The 19,339-nt window shown below is 51.1% G+C and overlaps 1 protein-coding gene across 2 annotated transcripts; it reads left to right on the plus strand.

Annotated features, from left to right (window-relative positions):
- The first annotated feature begins 213 nt into the window (after positions 1 to 213).
- On the plus strand, positions 214 to 17,941 carry rcan2 (regulator of calcineurin 2). Of its 2 annotated transcripts, none has more exons than XM_062468302.1 (5): positions 214 to 367; positions 2,587 to 2,814; positions 15,086 to 15,259; positions 15,837 to 16,008; positions 17,605 to 17,941. In XM_062468302.1, the coding sequence occupies exons 2-5, from the start codon at positions 2,599 to 2,601 to the stop codon at positions 17,793 to 17,795; spliced, it is 753 nt and encodes a 250-aa protein (XP_062324286.1). In that variant the 5' UTR covers positions 214 to 367; positions 2,587 to 2,598; the 3' UTR covers positions 17,796 to 17,941. The 2 variants fall into 2 exon arrangements, with proteins under 2 accessions (XP_062324286.1, XP_062324285.1); XM_062468301.1 differs by lacking the exon at positions 214 to 367 and adding an exon at positions 484 to 994 and having other exon boundaries at positions 17,605 to 17,940.
- Positions 17,942 to 19,339: the final 1,398 nt, after the last annotated feature.

Raw genomic sequence — 19,339 nt, forward strand, 5'->3', positions numbered from 1 at the left:
TCCTGAATAATCTACATTATTCATACAATCTCAAAATAATTGCGTCAAATTCTATGTATATATTTAACTTTCATTATATTTATTAAAAAATCACGTAGATTAATGTTCCGTTTGAAGCCATTTGATCAGCACCTGCAGTTTCGGTAAAAGCCGGATAAACGTGCTTGTGGATGCGAGAAAGTCGGTAGGCAACATCAAACTGCTGGCGAAAGCTCTGACGTAGGCTCCAATACCTTGGTTAATTTGTAGCTTTTTTTAGCCACTCCGCGCCGAGTCTCTATTGGTAAGTTAATGCCACCCGCGGACAGAACAGCATTTCATTACTGGGTAACACAAACATCACTTGGACGCCGCAAGCCAGTCATTGGTGAGTCAAAACTGTCTCCAAAAACGTCAAGAGATTATGTGCTCGCAGTCTCAACTGGAATGCAAGGTTGATTCACAAAGAAGGGAGCGTGTGTGTGTGAGAGAGAGACACAGACACAGACAGAGTGAGAGGGGAGGGGAAGCTCAGAAAGACAGCAGAAAACAGACGCCGGATCGCGAGACCGCACAGGAAGAGGAACAGACGCAGCCGTATCGCTTCACCTACTGCGATTTTATTAGGAGATAGAAACGCCGATTCAAAGTATCGATTCTACGTCACCTATCGTTTGCATTGCATCAGATATGATTTTACAGAACAGAACTCCAGACAGAAACGTTTAAACTTGCAGCGTAGCGATCATCTGGAAGTCTTGAATAGCCTAATCAGTTAAGTTTAGGTCAAGAAAGTGGACACAAGTATTACGGTTATTGACAATTATATACATTGAAAATGTTTGTGTTTGAACGCCTTGGTGAGTGACGACAAAAGTCCGGATTGGATCGTCTTCGTCAGTCCCGGTTTTGGAGACGTGACGTCACTCCGCAACTGCAGACGCGGTTAATTATCACGGCAAGATTGTTTTGTCAGATAAGCTACATACCGGATACACTATATACCGGACCAGAGGTGAATTTTTTGAGTGGTGATATTCTGCAATGTGTGTGCGCGCGCCTCTGGGTCTGCGTCAGTCACGGAGAGCATGCAAAATTGATGTATTTAGTCCAGGTCTCGCGCACCTGTCAACATGGGTCAAGCAAGTGTTAGCTATACAATTATTGTTAACGTTGCATTTAGAACAACTACGATAAATTGCAGTTTATGCATTTTGTGTTGTTGAATTGTTGTTAGATTCTCTCTCATGCCAACAGGTCTGACTGCAGAAGAATGAGTCATTTAGAATTTGGAAATTGTTCTTCAGTCTGACACTGTCGCTGTGGTAGAAGGTCTGTACTTGATGATTGGAAGAGACTGTTTATCAGAGACTGACTGTTCAGATCACTCTCAGGTCCAGTGCTCATGGATATTAAGAACATTAGTAGACAATTAGAAAGTAGTCTTTGTCTTTATGTCAACAGTATTTTTTTTACTTTTCTACTTATTCCACAAGTAGCATGTTGAGCACATAGTAGAATCACTTCTCTCCAGAAGTATGTTGGTGTTCTGGAGGGTGGAAGGCATGCTGCAGGACTGCTGTAGGTGATGCAGACAGACAGACAGGCAGACAGGCAGACAGGCAGACAGACGGACAGACGGGCAGACGGGCAGACAGGCAGGCAGACAGACAGACGGGCAGACAGACGGGCAGACAGACAGGCAGACAGACAGGCAGACAGGCAGGCGGACAGACAGGCAGACAGACAGGCAGACGGGCAGACAGACGGGCAGACAGGCAGACAGACAGGCAGACAGGCAGGCGGACAGACAGACAGGCAGACAGACAGGCAGGCAAGAAACCACCTGGTCGCAGGGTCTAAACATCCCTCAGCCTTCATTTACTCAATCTCACTTGTGCTCTCCCTCCCTCTCTCCCTCCCTCCCTCTCTCCCTCTCTCCCTCTCTCCCTCTCTTTCTCTGTGTGTGTGTGTGTGTTTTCGTCTCACTAACTGCCGTGTCAGAGACCATAGGGCACGCTGATATTGAAGTGAAATAAGAGCCTGTCTGTCTGGAACATTTCAATTTAATCAAGCGCTCGTCGGCGATCTGTGCATTTCATTAGAGCTGGCCTATTTATAGCCTTCTCACACGCACACACGCACAGGCCAGGAATGATGCAGTCTGCTGCAGACACTATCTATAGACCTGTGTGTGTGTGTGAGAGAGAGAGTGGGAGAGAGAGAACGAGAGAGAAAGTCACTGAGAATGATAGAATTTGTGTCAGTCTGTGTGTGTGTGTGTGTGTGTGTGTGTGTGTGTGTGTGTGTGTGTGTGTGTGTGTGTGTAATAATGGTCTATTGATCCCAAAAGAGCTAAAATCTCCAGTCCCACCCCCCTCCGTTTTCCTCCATCTCTCTCTCCACCCCCTTTTCCATTCCTCCATCCCTCCATCTCTCTCTCATCCTTCCATCTCTCTCTCATCCATCCCTCCATCTCTTTCTCATTCCTCCATCTCTCCTTTCATCCATCCCTCCATCTCTCCATCTTGCTCTCATCCCTCCATCTGGAGGCAGTGTTGGAGACCAGGGGGTAACCTCTTCCTCTGTTCTCTCTCCCCCCCCCAGCTCTCGCCAGTCATGAAGGGTGACCAGTTCTTCTCCAGTCTGGGCAGTGCCACCTTCTACCACAGGGTGTTCCTCCTGGGAGGAGAGGAGCTGCAGGTGCTGCGGAGCCCTGTGGAGGAGCCCGCTCTGGGAGACAGCTTCCGCCAGATCACCGACTTCAATGACCTGCCCACCTCCCTTTTCGCCTGCAATGTGGACCAGTCTGTGTTCCAGGAGCAGGAAGGCAAGGTAGGGTTAGGGTTAGGTGGGGTTAGGGTGAGGTATAGTTAGGGTGAGGTATAGTTAGGGTGAGGTAGGGTTAGGGTGAGGTAGGGTGAGGTAGGGTTAGGGTGAGGTAGGGTTAGGGTGAGGTAGGGTTAGGGTTAGGTAGGGTTAGGGTGAGGTAGAGTTAGGTAGGGTTAGGGTGAGGTAGGGTTAGGGTGAGGTAGGGTTAGGGTGAGGTAGGGTTAGGGTGAGGTAGGGTTAGAGTGAGGTAGGGTGAGGTAGGGTTAGGGTGAGGTAGGGTTAGGTAGGGTTAGGGTGAGGTAGGGTTAGGGTGAGGTAGGGTTAGAGTGAGGTAGGGTTAGGATGAGGTAGGGCTAGAGTGAGGTAGGGTTAGGGTGAGGTAGGGTTAGTGTGAGGTAGGGTTAGGGTGAGGTAGGGCTAGAGTGAGGTAGGGTTAGGGTGAGGTAGGGTTAGGGTGAGGTAGGGTCTTCTGCCCGCTTGCTGAACACAGTAGAACACATGGAGCATATGCAGGGATGAGGTTGTGTTCTAGAGATGAGGGTGTGTGTGTAATTACACACATACATACATATATACACACACACACAGTCATGCACGCACACACTCACACACACACACACAGCCATGCACACACACATACATACCACAAGGAAGCAATTTATTTGATTGACTACACATGGATGGTCTCCATGACAACCAGCGCAATAATCACTATAATTCCATCTCCTGTCATAATGATCACCTGCTCTGTGTGTGTGTGTGCACACACCACACACTGTCTGACCCTCGTTGACATCTGGCACCTCGCCTGGCACACACACACACACACCCACACACACACACACACACACACACACACACCCACACACACACAATCAATCTTTTCCAGGCGGTGGTAAGATTACCTTCATTTGAAGGCGATGGGATGAAGCAGGTCTATATATAGTAACCTGGTGTTATGGCTCTAAGAATAGACTGCTGCACCGTGTGTGTATGTGTGTGGTGTCACAGTCTATCTCTCTGGTTCCTACAGAATTTACTGATTCTGGACTTTCCAATTCTGGCTTTCTGTACGTCTGTCCCTCTATAGTGTGTGTGTATCTATACTGTGTGTGTATAGAGAGTATGTGTATATAGAGTGTGTTTATCTATAGTGTGTATGTATGGAGAGAGTGTGTATCTATAGTGTGTGTATATGGAGAGAGTGTGTATCTATAGTGTGTGTGTATAGAGAGTATGTGTATATAGAGTGTGTATATAGAGTGTGTGTGTATAGAGAGTATGTGTATATAGAGTGTGTATATAGAGTGTGTGTGTATAGAGAGAGTGTGTATATAGAGTGTGTGTGTATATAGAGTGTGTGTATCTATAGTGTGTGTGTATAGAGAGAGTGTGTGTATATAGAGTGTGTGTGTATAGAGAGAGTGTGTGTTAACTGGATGAAGGTTTCAGCTGAAAGAGATAAGTTTGGGAAACACCCATGGACAGTTTCCTTCTAACAGAACAACGCTGGCTAGTAATGTAATGTTCCAGAACCAGGACTGGTGACTCTGCTGGGGTCAGGGGTCAGGAGGTCAGAGGTCGGCTGGGTCAGGGAGTCGGTCAATCTTCCCCAGGACAACTCCTCTGAGAGATAGAGAGGGAGAGAGATACAGTAGGGAGAAAGAGCAAAATAGAGAGACTGTATAGAGAGAGAAAGGCAGAGACTGTATAGAGAGACAAAGGCAGAGACTGTATAGAGAGAGAACGGCAGAGACTGTATAGAGAGAGAAAGGCAGAGACTGTATAGAGAGAGAGAGGCAGAGACTGTATAGAGAGAGAAAGGCAGAGACTGTATAGAGAGACAAAGGCAGAGACTGTATAGAGAGAGAAAGGCAGAAACTATATAGAGAGAGAAAGGCAGAGACTGTATAGAGAGAGAACGGCAGAGACTGTATAGAGAGAGAGAGGCAGAGACTGTATAGAGAGAGAAAGGCAGAGACTGTATAGAGAGAGAGAGGCAGAGACTGTATAGAGAGAGAAAGGCAGAAACTGTATAGAGAGACAAATGCAGAGACTGTATAGAGAGAGAAAGGCAGAGACTGTATAGAAAGAGAAAGGCAGAGACTGTATAGAGAGAGAGAGGCAGAGACTGTATAGAGAGAGAAAGGCAGAGACTGTATAGAGAGAGAACGGGAGAGACTGTATAGAGAGAGAACGGGAGAGACTGTATAGAGAGAGAACGGGAGAGACTGTATAGAGAGAGAACGGGAGAGACTGTATAGAGAGAGAACGGGAGAGACTGTATAGAGAGAGAACGGGAGAGACTGTATAGAGAGAGAACGGGAGAGACTGTATAGAGAGAGAACGGGAGAGACTGTATAGAGCGAGAACGGGAGAGACTGTATAGAGAGAGAACGGGAGAGACTGTATAGAGAGAGAACGGGAGAGACTGTATAGAGAGAGAGAGGCAGAGACTGTATAGAGAGAGAACGGGAGAGACTGTGTAAATAGATGTAGAGAACGTGGTAAGGAGAGGCCTGTGGAAGACAGAGTTTCCAGGGTGGGTGTTCTGCTTAAAAGGACACATCATGTGCTGAGCTACAAGTATGGGCTTTTGTGCCGCATGGATAGTTTTCCCCAGAGGGACAAAGTACTCTGTTTTAGTACCCCCCCTGTGTCCTCCTAAAACACACACATGCACACACACACACACACACACACACAGCCATGCACACACACACACAGCCATGCACACACACACACACACACACACACAGCCATGCACACACACACACACACAGCCATGCACACACACACACACACAGCCATGCACACACACACACACACAGCCATGCACGCACACACACAGCCATGCACACACACACACACACACACAGCCATGCACACACACACACACAGCCATGCACGCACACACACACACACAGCCATGCATGCACACACACACACACACACAGCCATGCACACACACATACACACCACAAGGAAGCAATGTCTTTGATTGACTACACATGGATGGTCTCCATGACAACCAGCGCAACAATCACTATAATTCCATCTCCTGTCATAATGATCACCTGCTCGGTGTGTGTGTGTGTGTGTGTGTGTGTGTGTGTGTGTGTGGAGGACTGGGGGAGGCTTAGGGATGAGGACTGGGGAGGACTGGAGGAGGACTGGGGAGGACTGGAGGAGGACTGGGGGAGGACTGGAGGAGGACTGGGGAGGACTGGAGGAGGACTGGGGGAGGACTGGAGGAGGACTGGGGAGGACTGGAGGAGGACTGGGGGAGGACTGGAGGAGGACTGGAGGAGGACTGGGGAGGACTGGAGGAGGACTGGGGGAGGACTGGAGGAGGACTGGGGAGGACTGGGGGAGGACTGGGGGAGGACTGGGGAGGACTGGGGGAGGACTGGGGAGGACTGGAGGAGGCCTGGGGGAGGACTGGAGGAGGACTGGGGAGGACTGGAGGAGGACTGGGGGAGGACTGGAGGAGGACTGGGGAGGACTGGAGGAGGACTGGGGGAGGACTGGGGAGGACTGGAGGAGGCCTGGAGGAGGCCTGGGGGAGGACTGGGGAGGACTGGGGAGGACTGGAGGAGGCCTGGGGGAGGACTGGAGGAGGACTGGGGGAGGACTGGGGAGGACTGGGGAGGACTGGAGGAGGCCTGGGGGAGGACTGGAGGAGGACTGGGGAGGACTGGGGAGGACTGGAGGAGGCCTGGGGGAGGACTGGAGGAGGACTGGAGGAGGACTGGGGAGGACTGGGGGAGGCTTAGGGATGAGGACTGGGGAGGACTGGGGAGGACTGGAGGAGGACTGGGGGAGGACTGGGGAGGACTGGAGGAGGACTGGAGGAGGACTGGGGAGGACTGGAGGAGGCCTGGGGGAGGACTGGAGGAGGCCTGGGGGAGGACTGGGGAGGACTGGAGGAGGACTGGGGGAGGACTGGGGAGGACTGGGGGAGGACTGGGGGAGGACTGGGGAGGACTGGGGGAGGACTGGGGAGGACTGGAGGAGGCCTGGAGGAGGACTGGGGAGGACTGGAGGAGGACTGGAGGAGGCCTGGGGGAGGACTGGGGAGGACTGGAGGAGGACTGGAGGAGGCCTGGGGGAGGACTGGGGAGGACTGGAGGAGGACTGGGGGAGGACTGGGGAGGACTGGAGGAGGACTGGGGGAGGACTGGGGAGGACTGGGGAGGACTGGAGGAGGCCTGGGGGAGGACTGGAGGAGGACTGGGGGAGGACTGGGGAGGACTGGAGGAGGACTGGGGGAGGACTGGGGAGGACTGGAGGAGGACTGGAGGAGGACTGGGGGAGGACTGGGGAGGACTGGGGAGGACTGGAGGAGGCCTGGGGGAGGACTGGAGGAGGACTGGGGAGGACTGGGGAGGACTGGAGGAGGACTGGGGAGGACTGGAGGAGGACTGGGGAGGACTGGAGGAGGCCTGGGGGAGGACTGGGGGAGGACTGGGGAGGACTGGGGGAGGACTGGGGAGGACTGGGGAGGACTGGGGGAGGACTGGGGAGGACTGGGGGAGGACTGGGGGAGGACTGGGGGAGGACTGGGGAGGACTGGGGGAGGACTGGGGGAGGCCTGGGGGAGGACTGGGGAGGACTGGGGAGGACTGGGGAGGACTGGGGAGGACTGGGGGAGGACTGGGGAGGACTGGGGAGGACTGGGGGTTGAGGGCAGGATGGGACAGAGATGTTTCTGTGGTGACACTGCAACAGAGAACACCGTAAGGCCCTACAACACCAACAGAGAACAGTGTGTAACGAGGGAACATTGTGTGTGCGTGTGTTAGCTAATGCTGATCATGTGCAGTGAAGAACATTAACATTCCAGCCTGGCTGTCTTAAGGTTAAAATAGCCTGCAAGTGTCTCTCTCTCTCTCTCACACACACACACACACACACACAGCCTGCAAGTGTCTCTCTCTCACATACACACACACACACACAGCCTGCAAGTGTCTCTCTCTCACACACACACACACACACAGCCTGCAAGTGTCTCTCTCTCACACACACACAGAAATGAAACATGATACAAACGTTTCCATCTTGTAGACAAACCATCGATACACAGGTTAATGAGTAGGGGTGGGGGTTAAAAATCGATTAGCATTTGAATCGCGATTCAGTCTTCTAGCGATTCATATCGATTCACAAATAAAAATAAATTAAAAAAGAGCACTAAACTGCAAGAAAAACAATACATTTCAAGGTTTTGATGCATGACATTTTTTTCTTCAACACTTAACTGCCTATCACAGTCAAATAGAAACAAACACTAAACAGAAAACTGAAATGTAAGCATATAATGAATCGAAATTTGATTACAAATAAAAAAAATCTTGAATCGAAAACATTGTGAATCGAAAAAATCGTGATTCGATTTTTTATTGAATCGTGACCCCAGTACCTCACACACTGTGTGTGTGTGAGCAGGTTAGGGGGGTCGTACTGGATTCCTCTACACGGCTCATAACAACATTCCTCATATAGAATCTGCTGCTTTAATACTCTCATACTGACGTCTGTCCTAACACTGTAGAGGCTGGGAAGACTACACTACACTCTCTCCCCCCCTCTCCTCTTCTCCTCTCCTACCGGGCTGGAAACAACATATTTAACATAACTCTGGAAGAGAATCTCAGAAAAGCCCTATTATTATCTCCATCTCTCTCTCGCTCTCTTTATCCATCTCTCTCTCCATCTCTCTCTCCATATCCCTCTCTCTCTCCATCTCTCTCTCGCTCTCTTTATCCATCTCTCTCTCCATCTCTCTCTCCATATCCCTCTCTCTCTCCATCTCTCTCTCTCCCTCTCTCTCCATCTCTCTCCCTCTCTCTCTCTCTCTCTCCCTCTCTCTCTCTCCCTTTCGCTCTCAATCTCTCTCTCCCTCTCTCATTCCATCTCCCTCTCTCTCTTCCTCTCCATCTCTCTCTCTTTTCATCTCTCTCCATCTCTCCCTTTCTCTCCATCTCTTTCTTTCCATCTCTCTCTCTTACTCTCTCTCCCTCTCTCTCCATCTCTCCCTCTCTCCATCTCTCTTTCCCTCCGTCTATTTCCATCTCTCTCTCTCTCTCTTCATCTCTATTTCTTACCATCTCCATCTCTCTCTCTTACTCTCTCTCTCCCTCTTTCTCCATCTCTCCCTCTTTCTCCATCTCTCTCTCTCTCTTCATCTCTATATCTTTCCATCTATCTCTATCTCTCCCTCTCTCTTCATCTCTCTCTCCATCTCTCCCTCTCTCTTCATCTGTCTCTCCATCTCTCCCCCTCTCTTCATCTCTCTCTCCCTCTCTCTCCCTCTCTCTCTCTTTTATTTTCTGCCAGCCTCATTCTATTAATCTCGTTCAGACAACAGATACTTTCTCAACAAACTTTGCCAGCAGCAATCAGACAGATAACAATTATAGAGTGTTGAAATGCCGCCTATATAAGCTCTTTAATGTAGCCAGGAAGTGTCTTAATACTGTGGCTGGCATTTACTGATGAGAAAAAGGCTTTAGGGAGGGACTATCACTTAACTCTTAATTGAATGACGAATGGAAAAAAGCATGTTGCTGCAGTTGCTTAATTATCTCATCACCCTGAGTGCATTCATTATAAAAAGAAAAGCTGAAAAGCAATTTCGTCCTGTTACATTTAATATTACTAGCAATAACTAGAAAATGATTTACTCAAATTGGCCTCTGTTATTGAATGTGAAGATCTACTTTCAGCAAATGGTGCTGAGCAGGTGGGATTTCCTTGGCATCTCTCTCTCTACCTCTCTCTACCTCTCTCTACCTCTCCCTCCCACCCTGTCTCTCTCTCTCTCTACCTCTCTCTCTCTCTCTCTCTCTCTCTCTCTCTCTCCCTCTCTCTATCTTGTTCCCTCTACTGCTCCCTCTCTCTCACCCACACACACCCACCCACACACACCCACTCACACACACACCCACGCACACACACCCACACACACTCACACACACACACACATTTTAACCAGAGATGGAAACTGTCTCTAGAAATATAATGAAAGCAGTTTAAAAACAATAATACTGAAATCCCTGGCTCAGAACAAGAAGATTATCTTTTAATAAAAATGTACGAGCCGACATGAATCCCTAGAGGATGTGTGTGTGTGTGTGTGTGTGTTTCTGTGTGTGTTTCTGTGGGTGTGTGTGTGTGTGTGTGTGTGTGTGTGTGTGTGTGAGACTAGGTTGGGATGTTCCCATCTTTGAGTCCAAAATGTCCCTGTACTTACTGTAAGTCGTTCTGGATAAGAGCGTCTGCTAAATGACAATGACAATGTAAGTGTCACCAGGGGGAGCCCCTGCCGGGGGCAGCTGGTGACTTGGCCCCCTGGAAAGCCACAGCAGGGAGATGGTACTGTTCTGTTATCATCACTGTTCTGTTATCATCACTGTTCTGTTATCATCACTGTTCTGTTATCCTCACTGTTCTGTTATCATCACTGTTCTGTTATCCTCACTGTTCTGTTATCCTCACTGTTCTGTTATCATCACTGTTCTGTTATCATCACTGTTCTGTTATCATCACTGTTCTGTTATCCTCACTGTTCTGTTATCATCACTGTTCTGTTATCATCACTGTTCTGTTATCATCACTGTTCTGTTATCCTCACTGTTCTGTTATCATCACTGTTCTGTTATCATCACTGTTCTGTTATCATCACTGTTCTGGTGCTGAAGGAAGGAGGGGCTGTCATTATAGCATTATAACAATGTCTTAATAATTTTATAATTACAATTTATTGTACTCATTTCCTATAAAACAGACATTAGCATGTGAGAAAAGAGCGGGATATTTGTTTTGCTGAAGATTTTTTGTGTTGTGCTGTTTGTGGTTTATCATACATACATACACACACAGCAGGTAGGAGTACCAGGGTGTCCAGCAGGTAGGACTACCAGGGTGTCCAGCAGGTAGGACTACCAGGGTGTCCAGCAGGTAGGACTACCAGGGTGTCCAGCAGGTAGAACTACCAGGGTGTCCAGCAGGTAGAACTACCAGGGTGTCCAGCAGGTAGGACTAACAGGGTGTCCAGCAGGTAGAACTACCAGGGTGTCCAGCAGGTAGGACTAACAGGGTGTCCAGCAGGTAGGACTACCAGGGTGTCCAGAAGGTAGAACTACCAGGGTCTCCAGCAGGCTCATTTGCTTTTATCCAAAGCAACATACAGGTACTGCATGTAGGAAGTCCAGAAGAGGGACAGAGATCTAACAGTGTTGGTGGTCAGAGCCCAGAGCCAGGCAGTGGTCTCCAGACACCCTGCAACAATAACATGTCTTGTCATGGCTAGAATTCATCTCAGCCATTATATCATCTTCGTCCAGATGCAGTATGGATGGCAAGCCTGCTGTGGTCTTCTCCCAGGGCTGTGTCCCTTAAACCCCATTGGGTCGTTCCATTCTTTGTTCAATTGGCTGTTTAATGTGTGACCGCCACCTCCTGTGGCCTGTGTAATCTGTTGTCAAACTTTATTACTGTTTCTTACCACCCATTATCATTCAGCTGCCTTCCAGTATATCAGAGGTGGAGAGAGAGAGAGAGAGAGAGAGAGAGAGAGAGAGAGAGAGAGAGAGAGAGAGAGAGAGAGAGAGAGAGAGAGAGAGAGAGAGAGAGAGAGAGAGAGAGAGAGAGAGAGAGATCTCAAGGTTGTTTTACACTCTTATTAACACATAACCCAAACACACACACACCACACACACATGCACACAAAAACAAAATGGCTTTACACAGTTCTTAAATCTAATTTAATGTCTTGAGGCTGAGGAGGTTTGTAGAAATATATTTTGCAGAAATTAAATACATTTGTTTTGTCTGGAGTTATGAACTGCAGCTGGGACTTTGTCAGTCTGTCTCTGACTGCGTGTGTAGGTGTGTGTGTGTGTCTATATGTGTGTGTATGTCTCTGACTGTGTATGTGTGTGTGTGTATTTGCCTTCTCTCTCCTCCATGACATCATCCATGACATCACTAGTCATAGTTTAAAAGCACAGTGCAGTTCAGTACAGAGCATTACCCTCTTCTACTCTTCTAAAGTAGTCTGTTTCTACGTCTAGCTGCTCATGAGTCAGGCTTTCACACACACACACACACACGCACACACATGCACACTCATACAGGCTTGTGTTGTGCTCCTAGTACCCTGGCTGTATAACTATCTCCAGAGAGGGTGTGTGTGTGTGTGTGTGTGTGTGTGTGTGTGTGTGTGTGTGTGTGTGTGTGTGTGTGTGTAAGCCTGATGCCAGCCTAGCCTTGCTCCAGCACTAATGATGACAAACTCAAGCCTCAGTGTGGATGTCAACACTTACATCCCTCTGCCTACTTCCTCTGGAAGAGGAAGAGGCCCTGCATGGAGGGAGAGAGAGAGAGGGGAGCAGGATAGAGGGAGAGACACAGAGAGAGAGAGAGGGAAACAGAGAGAGAGAGAGGCACGTCCTGCCTGCCCGTCCACTCTAACACCCTCTTCCCTGGTCGCTGTCCTCCATCAGACCCTCCCTCCATCAGAAGAACCCTCTCACCAGACCTCCTCTAACCAGACCTCCTCTCACCAGACCTCCTCTCACCCAGACCTCCCCTCACCCAGACCTCCTCTCACCAGACCTCCTCTCACCCAGACCTCCTCTCACCAGACCTCCTCTCACCCAGACCTCCTCTCACCAGACCTCCTCTCACCCAGACCTCCCCTCACCCAGACCTCCTCTCACCCAGACCCCCTCTCACCCAGACCTCCTCTCACCAGACCTCCTCTCACCCAGACCTCCTCTCACCCAGACCTCCCCTCACCCAGACCTCCCCTCACCAGACCTCCTCTCACCCAGACCTCCTCTCACCAGACCTCCTCTCACCAGACCTCCCCTCACCCAGACCTCCTCTCACCAGACCTCCCCTCACCCAGACCTCCCCTCACCCAGACCTCCTCTCACCCAGACCTCCTCTCACCAGACCTCCCCTCACCAGACCTCCTCTCACCCAGACCTCCCCTCACCCAGACCTCCCCTCACCCAGACCTCCTCTCACCCAGAACTCCTCTCACCAGACCTCCTCTCACCAGACCTCCTCTCACCAGACCTCCTCTCACCCAGACCTCCCCTCACCCAGACCTCCCCTCACCCAGACCTCCTCTCACCAGACCTCCTCTCACCAGACCTCCCCTCACCCAGACCTCCCCTCACCAGACCTCCCCTCACCAGACCTCCTCTCACCAGACCTCCTCTCACCAGACCTCCTCTCACCAGACCTCCCCTCACCCAGACCTCCCCTCACCAGACCTCCCCTCACCCAGACCTCCCCTCACCCAGACCTCCCCTCACCCAGACCTCCTCTCACCCAGACCTCCCCTCACCCAGACCTCCCCTCACCCAGATCTCTCCTCACCCAGACCTCCTCTCACCCAGACCTCCTCTCACCAGACCTCCCCTCACCCAGACCTCCTCTCACCCAGACCTCCCCTCACCCAGACCTCCTCTCACCCAGACCTCCTCTCACCAGACCTCCCCTCACCCAGACCTCCTCTCACCCAGACCTCCCCTCACCCAGACCTCCTCTCACCAGACCTCCTCTCACCAGACCTCCTCTCACCAGACCTCCTCTCACCAGACCTCCTCTCACCCAGACCTCCTCTCACCCAGACCTCCCCTCACCCAGACCTCCTCTCACCCAGACCTCCTCTCATCAGACCTCCCCTCACCCAGACCTCCTCTCACCAGACCTCCTCTCACCCAGACCTCCTCTCACCCAGACCTCCCCTCACCCAGACCTCCTCTCACCCAGACCTCCTCTCACCAGACCTCCTCTCACCCAGACCTCCTCTCACCAGACCTCCTCTCACCAGACCTCCCCTCACCCAGACCTCCTCTCACCAGACCTCCCCTCACCCAGACCTCCCCTCACCCAGACCTCCTCTCACCCAGACCTCCTCTCACCAGACCTCCTCTCACCCAGACCTCCTCTCACCCAGACCTCCCCTCACCAGACCTCCTCTCACCAGACCTCCCCTCACCCAGACCTCCCCTCACCCAGACCTCCCCTCACCCAGACCTCCCCTCACCCAGACCTCCTCTCACCCAGACCTCCTCTCACCAGACCTCCTCTCACCCAGACCTCCTCTCACCCAGACCTCCTCTCACCCAGACCTCCTCTCACCAGACCTCCTCTCACCAGACCTCCTCTCACCAGACCTCCTCTCATCAGACCTCCCCTCACCCAGACCTCCCCTCACCCAGACCTCCTCTCACCAGACCTCCTCTCACCAGACCTCCTCTCACCAGACCTCCCCTCACCCAGACCTCCTCTCACCCAGACCTCCCCTCACCCAGACCTCCTCTCACCCAGACCTCCTCTCATCAGACCTCCCCTCACCCAGACCTCCTCTCACCAGACCTCCCTAACGGCTGTCCTTCCTGGTGCGCCTCTCCTAACACCCTCTTGTCCTATCACTGCACTGCTTCTGCCCCCCCCGGACATCCACTCTAAACAGGTCACAGGTCAGGAAGGTAACCACCTCTCTCTCTCTCTGTCTCTCTATCAATCTCCCCAGAGAGAGAGAGAAGGGAAGAGAGAGAGGGGGGAGTATTTTTAGAAAGCTATGCAGCTTCGAAATAGCTTTCAACATAACCCTCTCTTCTCCTCCTCTCCTCATGAAGGAATGTGATCTCTTCTCCAAACACACACACTCACCACACACACCACACACAAACAGCTACAAAGCCCACATCTTAGCTCACACACACACACACACACACACACACACACACACACTGTACAGTACACACCATCTTTATTCCCTTTTCTCTTGCTGTCACTCGGGGCAGTGTGTGTGTGTGTCAGTGTGTGTGTGTATCAGTGTGTGTGTGTCAGTGTGTGTGTCTGCAGTCTAACTGACAGGTTTTTAGCCTGTTCAGACTCACTATGAGCTGTTCTGATGTGACAAAGAGAGAGAGAGGCAGAGAGAGAGAGAGACAGAGAGAGAGAGAGAGAGAGGCATAGAGAGAGAGAGAGTTCTGGTTCCCTCTAACTGGAGAGAATGGACAGCTGGCACAGTTACTGTAGAATACAATAGAATAGCTCACTCACGCTCACACACACACACATGATCATATATGTACACACACCCATACACACTCACTCACACACGTTGTCTCCATGGCTACAATAACCTTGAATCAACCTCATCCCAGCAGACACGGAGTGATTACATCATCCAGGAGTCAACCAATCACAGTAAACCCTCTGTGTTGTTTGTGCATTCCAGGAAGTGTTTGAGGCCCTGTTCCAGGCGTACGATGACAGAGTGACCTTCCAGCAGTTTAAGAGTTTCCGCCGCATGCGCATCAACTTCAGCAGCTCCAAGGCTGCCGCCAGCGCCCGTATTCAGCTGCACGAAACACCCTTCAGAGGGAAGAAGCTCAAACTCTACTTCGCACAGGTGAGTCTGTGAGTGTGTTTGTGTAACTGGTGTGAGGTGACAGGTGTGCTGACAGACAGGTGGACAGGTGTGTTGACAGACAGGTAGACAGGTGTGTCGACAGACAGGTGGACAGATGTGTTGACAGACAGGTGGACATGTGTGATGACAGACAGGTGGACAGGTGTGTTGACAGACAGGTGGACAGGTGTGTTGACAGACAGGTGGACAGGTGTGTCGACAGACAGGTGGACATGTGTGCTGACAGACAGGTGGACAGATGTGTTGACAGACAGGTGGACAGGTGTGTTGACAGACAGGTGGACAGATGTGTTGACAGACAGGTGGACAGGTGTGTTGACAGACAGGTGGACAGGTGTGTCGACAGACAGGTGGACAGGTGTGTTGACAGACAGGTGGACAGATGTGTCGACAGACAGGTGGACAGGTGTGTCGACAGACAGGTGGACAGGTGTGTTGACAGACAGGTGGACAGATGTGTTGACAGACAGGTGGACAGGTGTGTCGACAGACAGGTGGACATGTGTGCTGACAGACAGGTGGACAGATGTGTTGACAGACAGGTGTCTCTCTCCAGGTCCAGAACCCAGCGTTGGAGGGAGAGAACCTCCACCTGGCCCCGCCCCAGCCCTCCAAACACTTCCTCATCTCTCCGCCTGGCTCCCCTCCCATTGGCTGGCAGCAGATGGAGGAGGCCACGCACGTCATCAACTATGACCTGCTGTGCGCCGTCGCCAAGCTGGGTCCAGGTGAAACATCCTCCTCTCTCTCTCATCCTCGCTCTCCCTCCCTCCCTCTCTCTCTTTCTCTCCCTGGCTGTAGCTGAGAGCTCCTGGAGAACCGAGGACGCACAGACAGGCAGGCAGGCAGACAGACAGGCAGACAGGAAGATAGACAGGCAGACAGACAGGTAGGCAGACAGACAGGTAGGCAGGCAGGCAGATAGGCAGACAGGCAGACAGACAGACAGACAGGCAGGCAGGCAGGCAGGCAGATAGGCAGGCAGGCAGGCAGACAGGCAGACAGACAGACAGACAGGCAGTGTAATGGAGAGGAAGGGAAGGAAAGAAGGAGGGAGGGGAGGAGAAGAGAGTATGATGGAAAAAGGTGTGAGTGAGCGTGTGTGTTTGAGTGAGCGTGTGTGTTTGAGTGAGCGTGTGTGTTTGAGTGAGCGTGTGAGTGTGGGTGAGCGTGTGTGTTTGAGTGAGCGTGTGTGTTTGAGTGTGCGTGTGTGTTTGAGTGAGCGTGTGTGTTTGAGTGAGCGTGTGTGTGTGTGTGGCAGGTAAGAGGGCAGATGCTTCTTGTCTGTCCTGTTCAGGTTCAGTGGTCTGGCTCTGACCCACTGTAGCTATTAATACTGCTCCCTCTCTCCCCTCTGTCTCCCCTCTGTCTCCCCTCTGTCTCCCCTCTCTCTCTCTCCTCTCTCTCCTATTCTCCCCTCCCTCCCTCCCTCTCTCCCTGAAACACTGAAAAAACCTTGAAACACACAGGTACGCATGAGCGCTCCCACACACACACACACACACACACGTCTGTCTCTGTGTGAGCATCTGACTGGAGTAGTCTGATGCAGAGAGACCCTGGTTCTCCAGAACTTAAACACAAACATATAATCACTTACAAGCAAATTGTTGCTGTAAATGTTTTGCTCATGTTTGACTGGACTTTTCTTTCTTTCTTTTTTTTTCTTTCTTTTTTTTAATGAATAAATACCGTACGTGTGTATGGGTGAAGGTTTGTGTATATGTGTGCATATATATGTATGTATATATGTATGAATATGTGTATGTATGTATATGTGTATATATGCCTCTCAATAATACGATATGTATTCAATAGGGAGTCGGTGGGGTGGGTGAGGTCTGGGGGTGGGGGAACTTGAGCGAGTTTGAATGTGCATGTATTTGTCTTTGTCTTGTGTCTTGAGGACCCCCTCGAAAACGAGATGCTGCATCTCAAGGGGTTATCCTCAAAATAGAAATAAATAAATACATTTCAAATAAAAAACATCACGTTGTCTGATTAGCAGCAGATAATCCTGTCAGCTCTGGCTCATGCCCACATCAGTGAGCTGAGTCGGAGCTCCCTCTGCTGGTCACGCTGCCAGACTGGCAGGTTCTCAGTCTCTGTATGTCGCTGGTGATAAGACCTTCTAAAAAAATATCACTTGTAAGTGTTGACAGGGCTGGGGAGGTCTAGATTGTATTAATAGGATGTTGTAACATAGGAGGGGGATGTTATGAGGAAACTGCTTCACCTTCTGTCTCAGGAAGGACAACTTTTACCGCTTCTCTCTCTTTCTCTCTCCCCCATTCTCCCCTTCCCCCCCCCCTCCTTCCCCCCAGGTGAGAAGTTGGAGCTGCACCCAGGAACAGACTCCACCCCCAGTGTGGTGGTGCATGTATGCGACAGTGTCAGGGAGAAGGAGCCTGAGAAGGGGGGGGAGCCTAAAATGACCCCGCGACCCCGGATCGTCCAGACACGCCGGCCAGACCTGCCCCCCTGCCCCCCTGCCCACCTGCCCCCCTCACACTGACCCTGACCTGCCCCCCTCACACTGACCTGCCCCCCTCACACTGACCTGCCCCCCTCACACTGACCTGCCCCCCTCACACTGACCTGCCCCCCTCACACTGACCCTGACCTGCCCCCCTCACACTGACCTGCCCCCCTCACACTGACCTGCCCCCCTCACACAGACCTGCCCCCCTCACACTGACCTGCCCCCCTCACACTGACCTGCCCCCCTCACACTGTCACTTCCGGCTTCCTGTCTACACACCCCCTCCCCCATCTAGAGGAACAAACACCCCCCCCCCCACACACACACATACACACTATCTACCCTCCCCCCACATCCCTGTCCACACTTGGTCACTCTCATCCCCCCCAAACCCTAAACTTCTCTCCCCTCCCCTCCTCCTCTCCCCCCTCTCTTCCTCTCTCCCTCCTTCTCTCCCCCCCCCTCTTCCTCTCTCCCTCCTTCTCTCCCCCTTTCTCTTCCACTCTCCCTCCTTCTCTCCCCTCCTCTCTTCCACTCTCCCTCCTTTTCTCTCCTCTCTTCCACTCTCCCTCCTTTTCTCTCCTCTCTTTCTCTCTCTCTCTCTCGCTGGTTTTCCGTGTTCCACACAGAAGAGCCCTCAGTAGGTCCACACAGAGAGCCTGACTATTTAAAGCCATGCACCTTCTAAAAGAGAACATCATGTACTACGATATGTCTGTGGTTTTTCTTCAATGTGAACTTTTCCCTGTTTGTGTCTCATCTCTAAAGATCTGTATATAACAAAAAGAAGAAATGATTCAAATTCAAAATAATGATCTAATGATAATAAGATGAGGGGTCTTTCCCTTCAGAGGGGTGAGAAGAGAAGGCTGCTCAGAGCCAGAGGTCCCACAGAGGTCAGGGATCAGAGTGTGTGACCTTGTTCTGGTTCTGCAGATGTTCTTGTGGTTGTTCAGAGAACGCTGGAGCCTCTGTTGACATTTATAAAATCTCATCAAAGAAAAACAAAAGATGCATGAATTTCGTTGTTATGAAGGAAAGGGTACAGATTGTTGTAGCAACTTCTGCAAATCTTCCAAAGTGCTGTTACACAGCTACTGACAGGACGTGCTATTACACAGCTACTGACAGGACGTGCTATTACACAGCTACTGACAGGACGTGCTATTACACAGCTACTGACAGGACGTGCTATTACACAGCTACTGACAGGACGTGCTGTTACACAGCTACTGACAGGACGTGCTATTACACAGCTACTGACAGGACGTGCTATTACACAGCTACTGACAGGACGTGCTGTTACACAGCTACTGACAGGACGTGCTGTTACACAGCTACTGACAGGACGTGCTGTTACACAGCTACTGACAGGACGTGCTGTTACACAGCTACTGACAGGACGTGCTGTTACACAGCTACTGACAGGACGTGCTGTTACACAGCTACTGACAGGACGTGCTGTTACACAGCTACTGACAGGACGTGCTATTACACAGCTACTGACAGGACGTGCTATTACACAGCTACTGACAGGACGTGCTATTACACAGCTACTGACAGGACGTGCTATTACA

The sequence above is a fragment of the Osmerus eperlanus genome, chromosome 8 (genome assembly GCF_963692335.1).
Source record: "Osmerus eperlanus chromosome 8, fOsmEpe2.1, whole genome shotgun sequence".
Classification (NCBI taxonomy): domain Eukaryota; kingdom Metazoa; phylum Chordata; class Actinopteri; order Osmeriformes; family Osmeridae; genus Osmerus; species Osmerus eperlanus.

Bases quoted from the DNA above. Each gene is read 5' to 3' on its own strand.
- rcan2 (XM_062468302.1), top strand. From the start codon at position 2,599: ATGAAGGGTGACCAGTTCTTCTCCAGTCTGGGCAGTGCCACCTTCTAC. The intron at 2,815-15,085 runs GTAGGGTTAGGG...TGTGCATTCCAG, and splicing joins TCCAGGAGCAGGAAGGCAAG to GAAGTGTTTGAGGCCCTGTT. The intron at 16,009-17,604 runs GTGAAACATCCT...CCTTCCCCCCAG, and splicing joins CGTCGCCAAGCTGGGTCCAG to GTGAGAAGTTGGAGCTGCAC.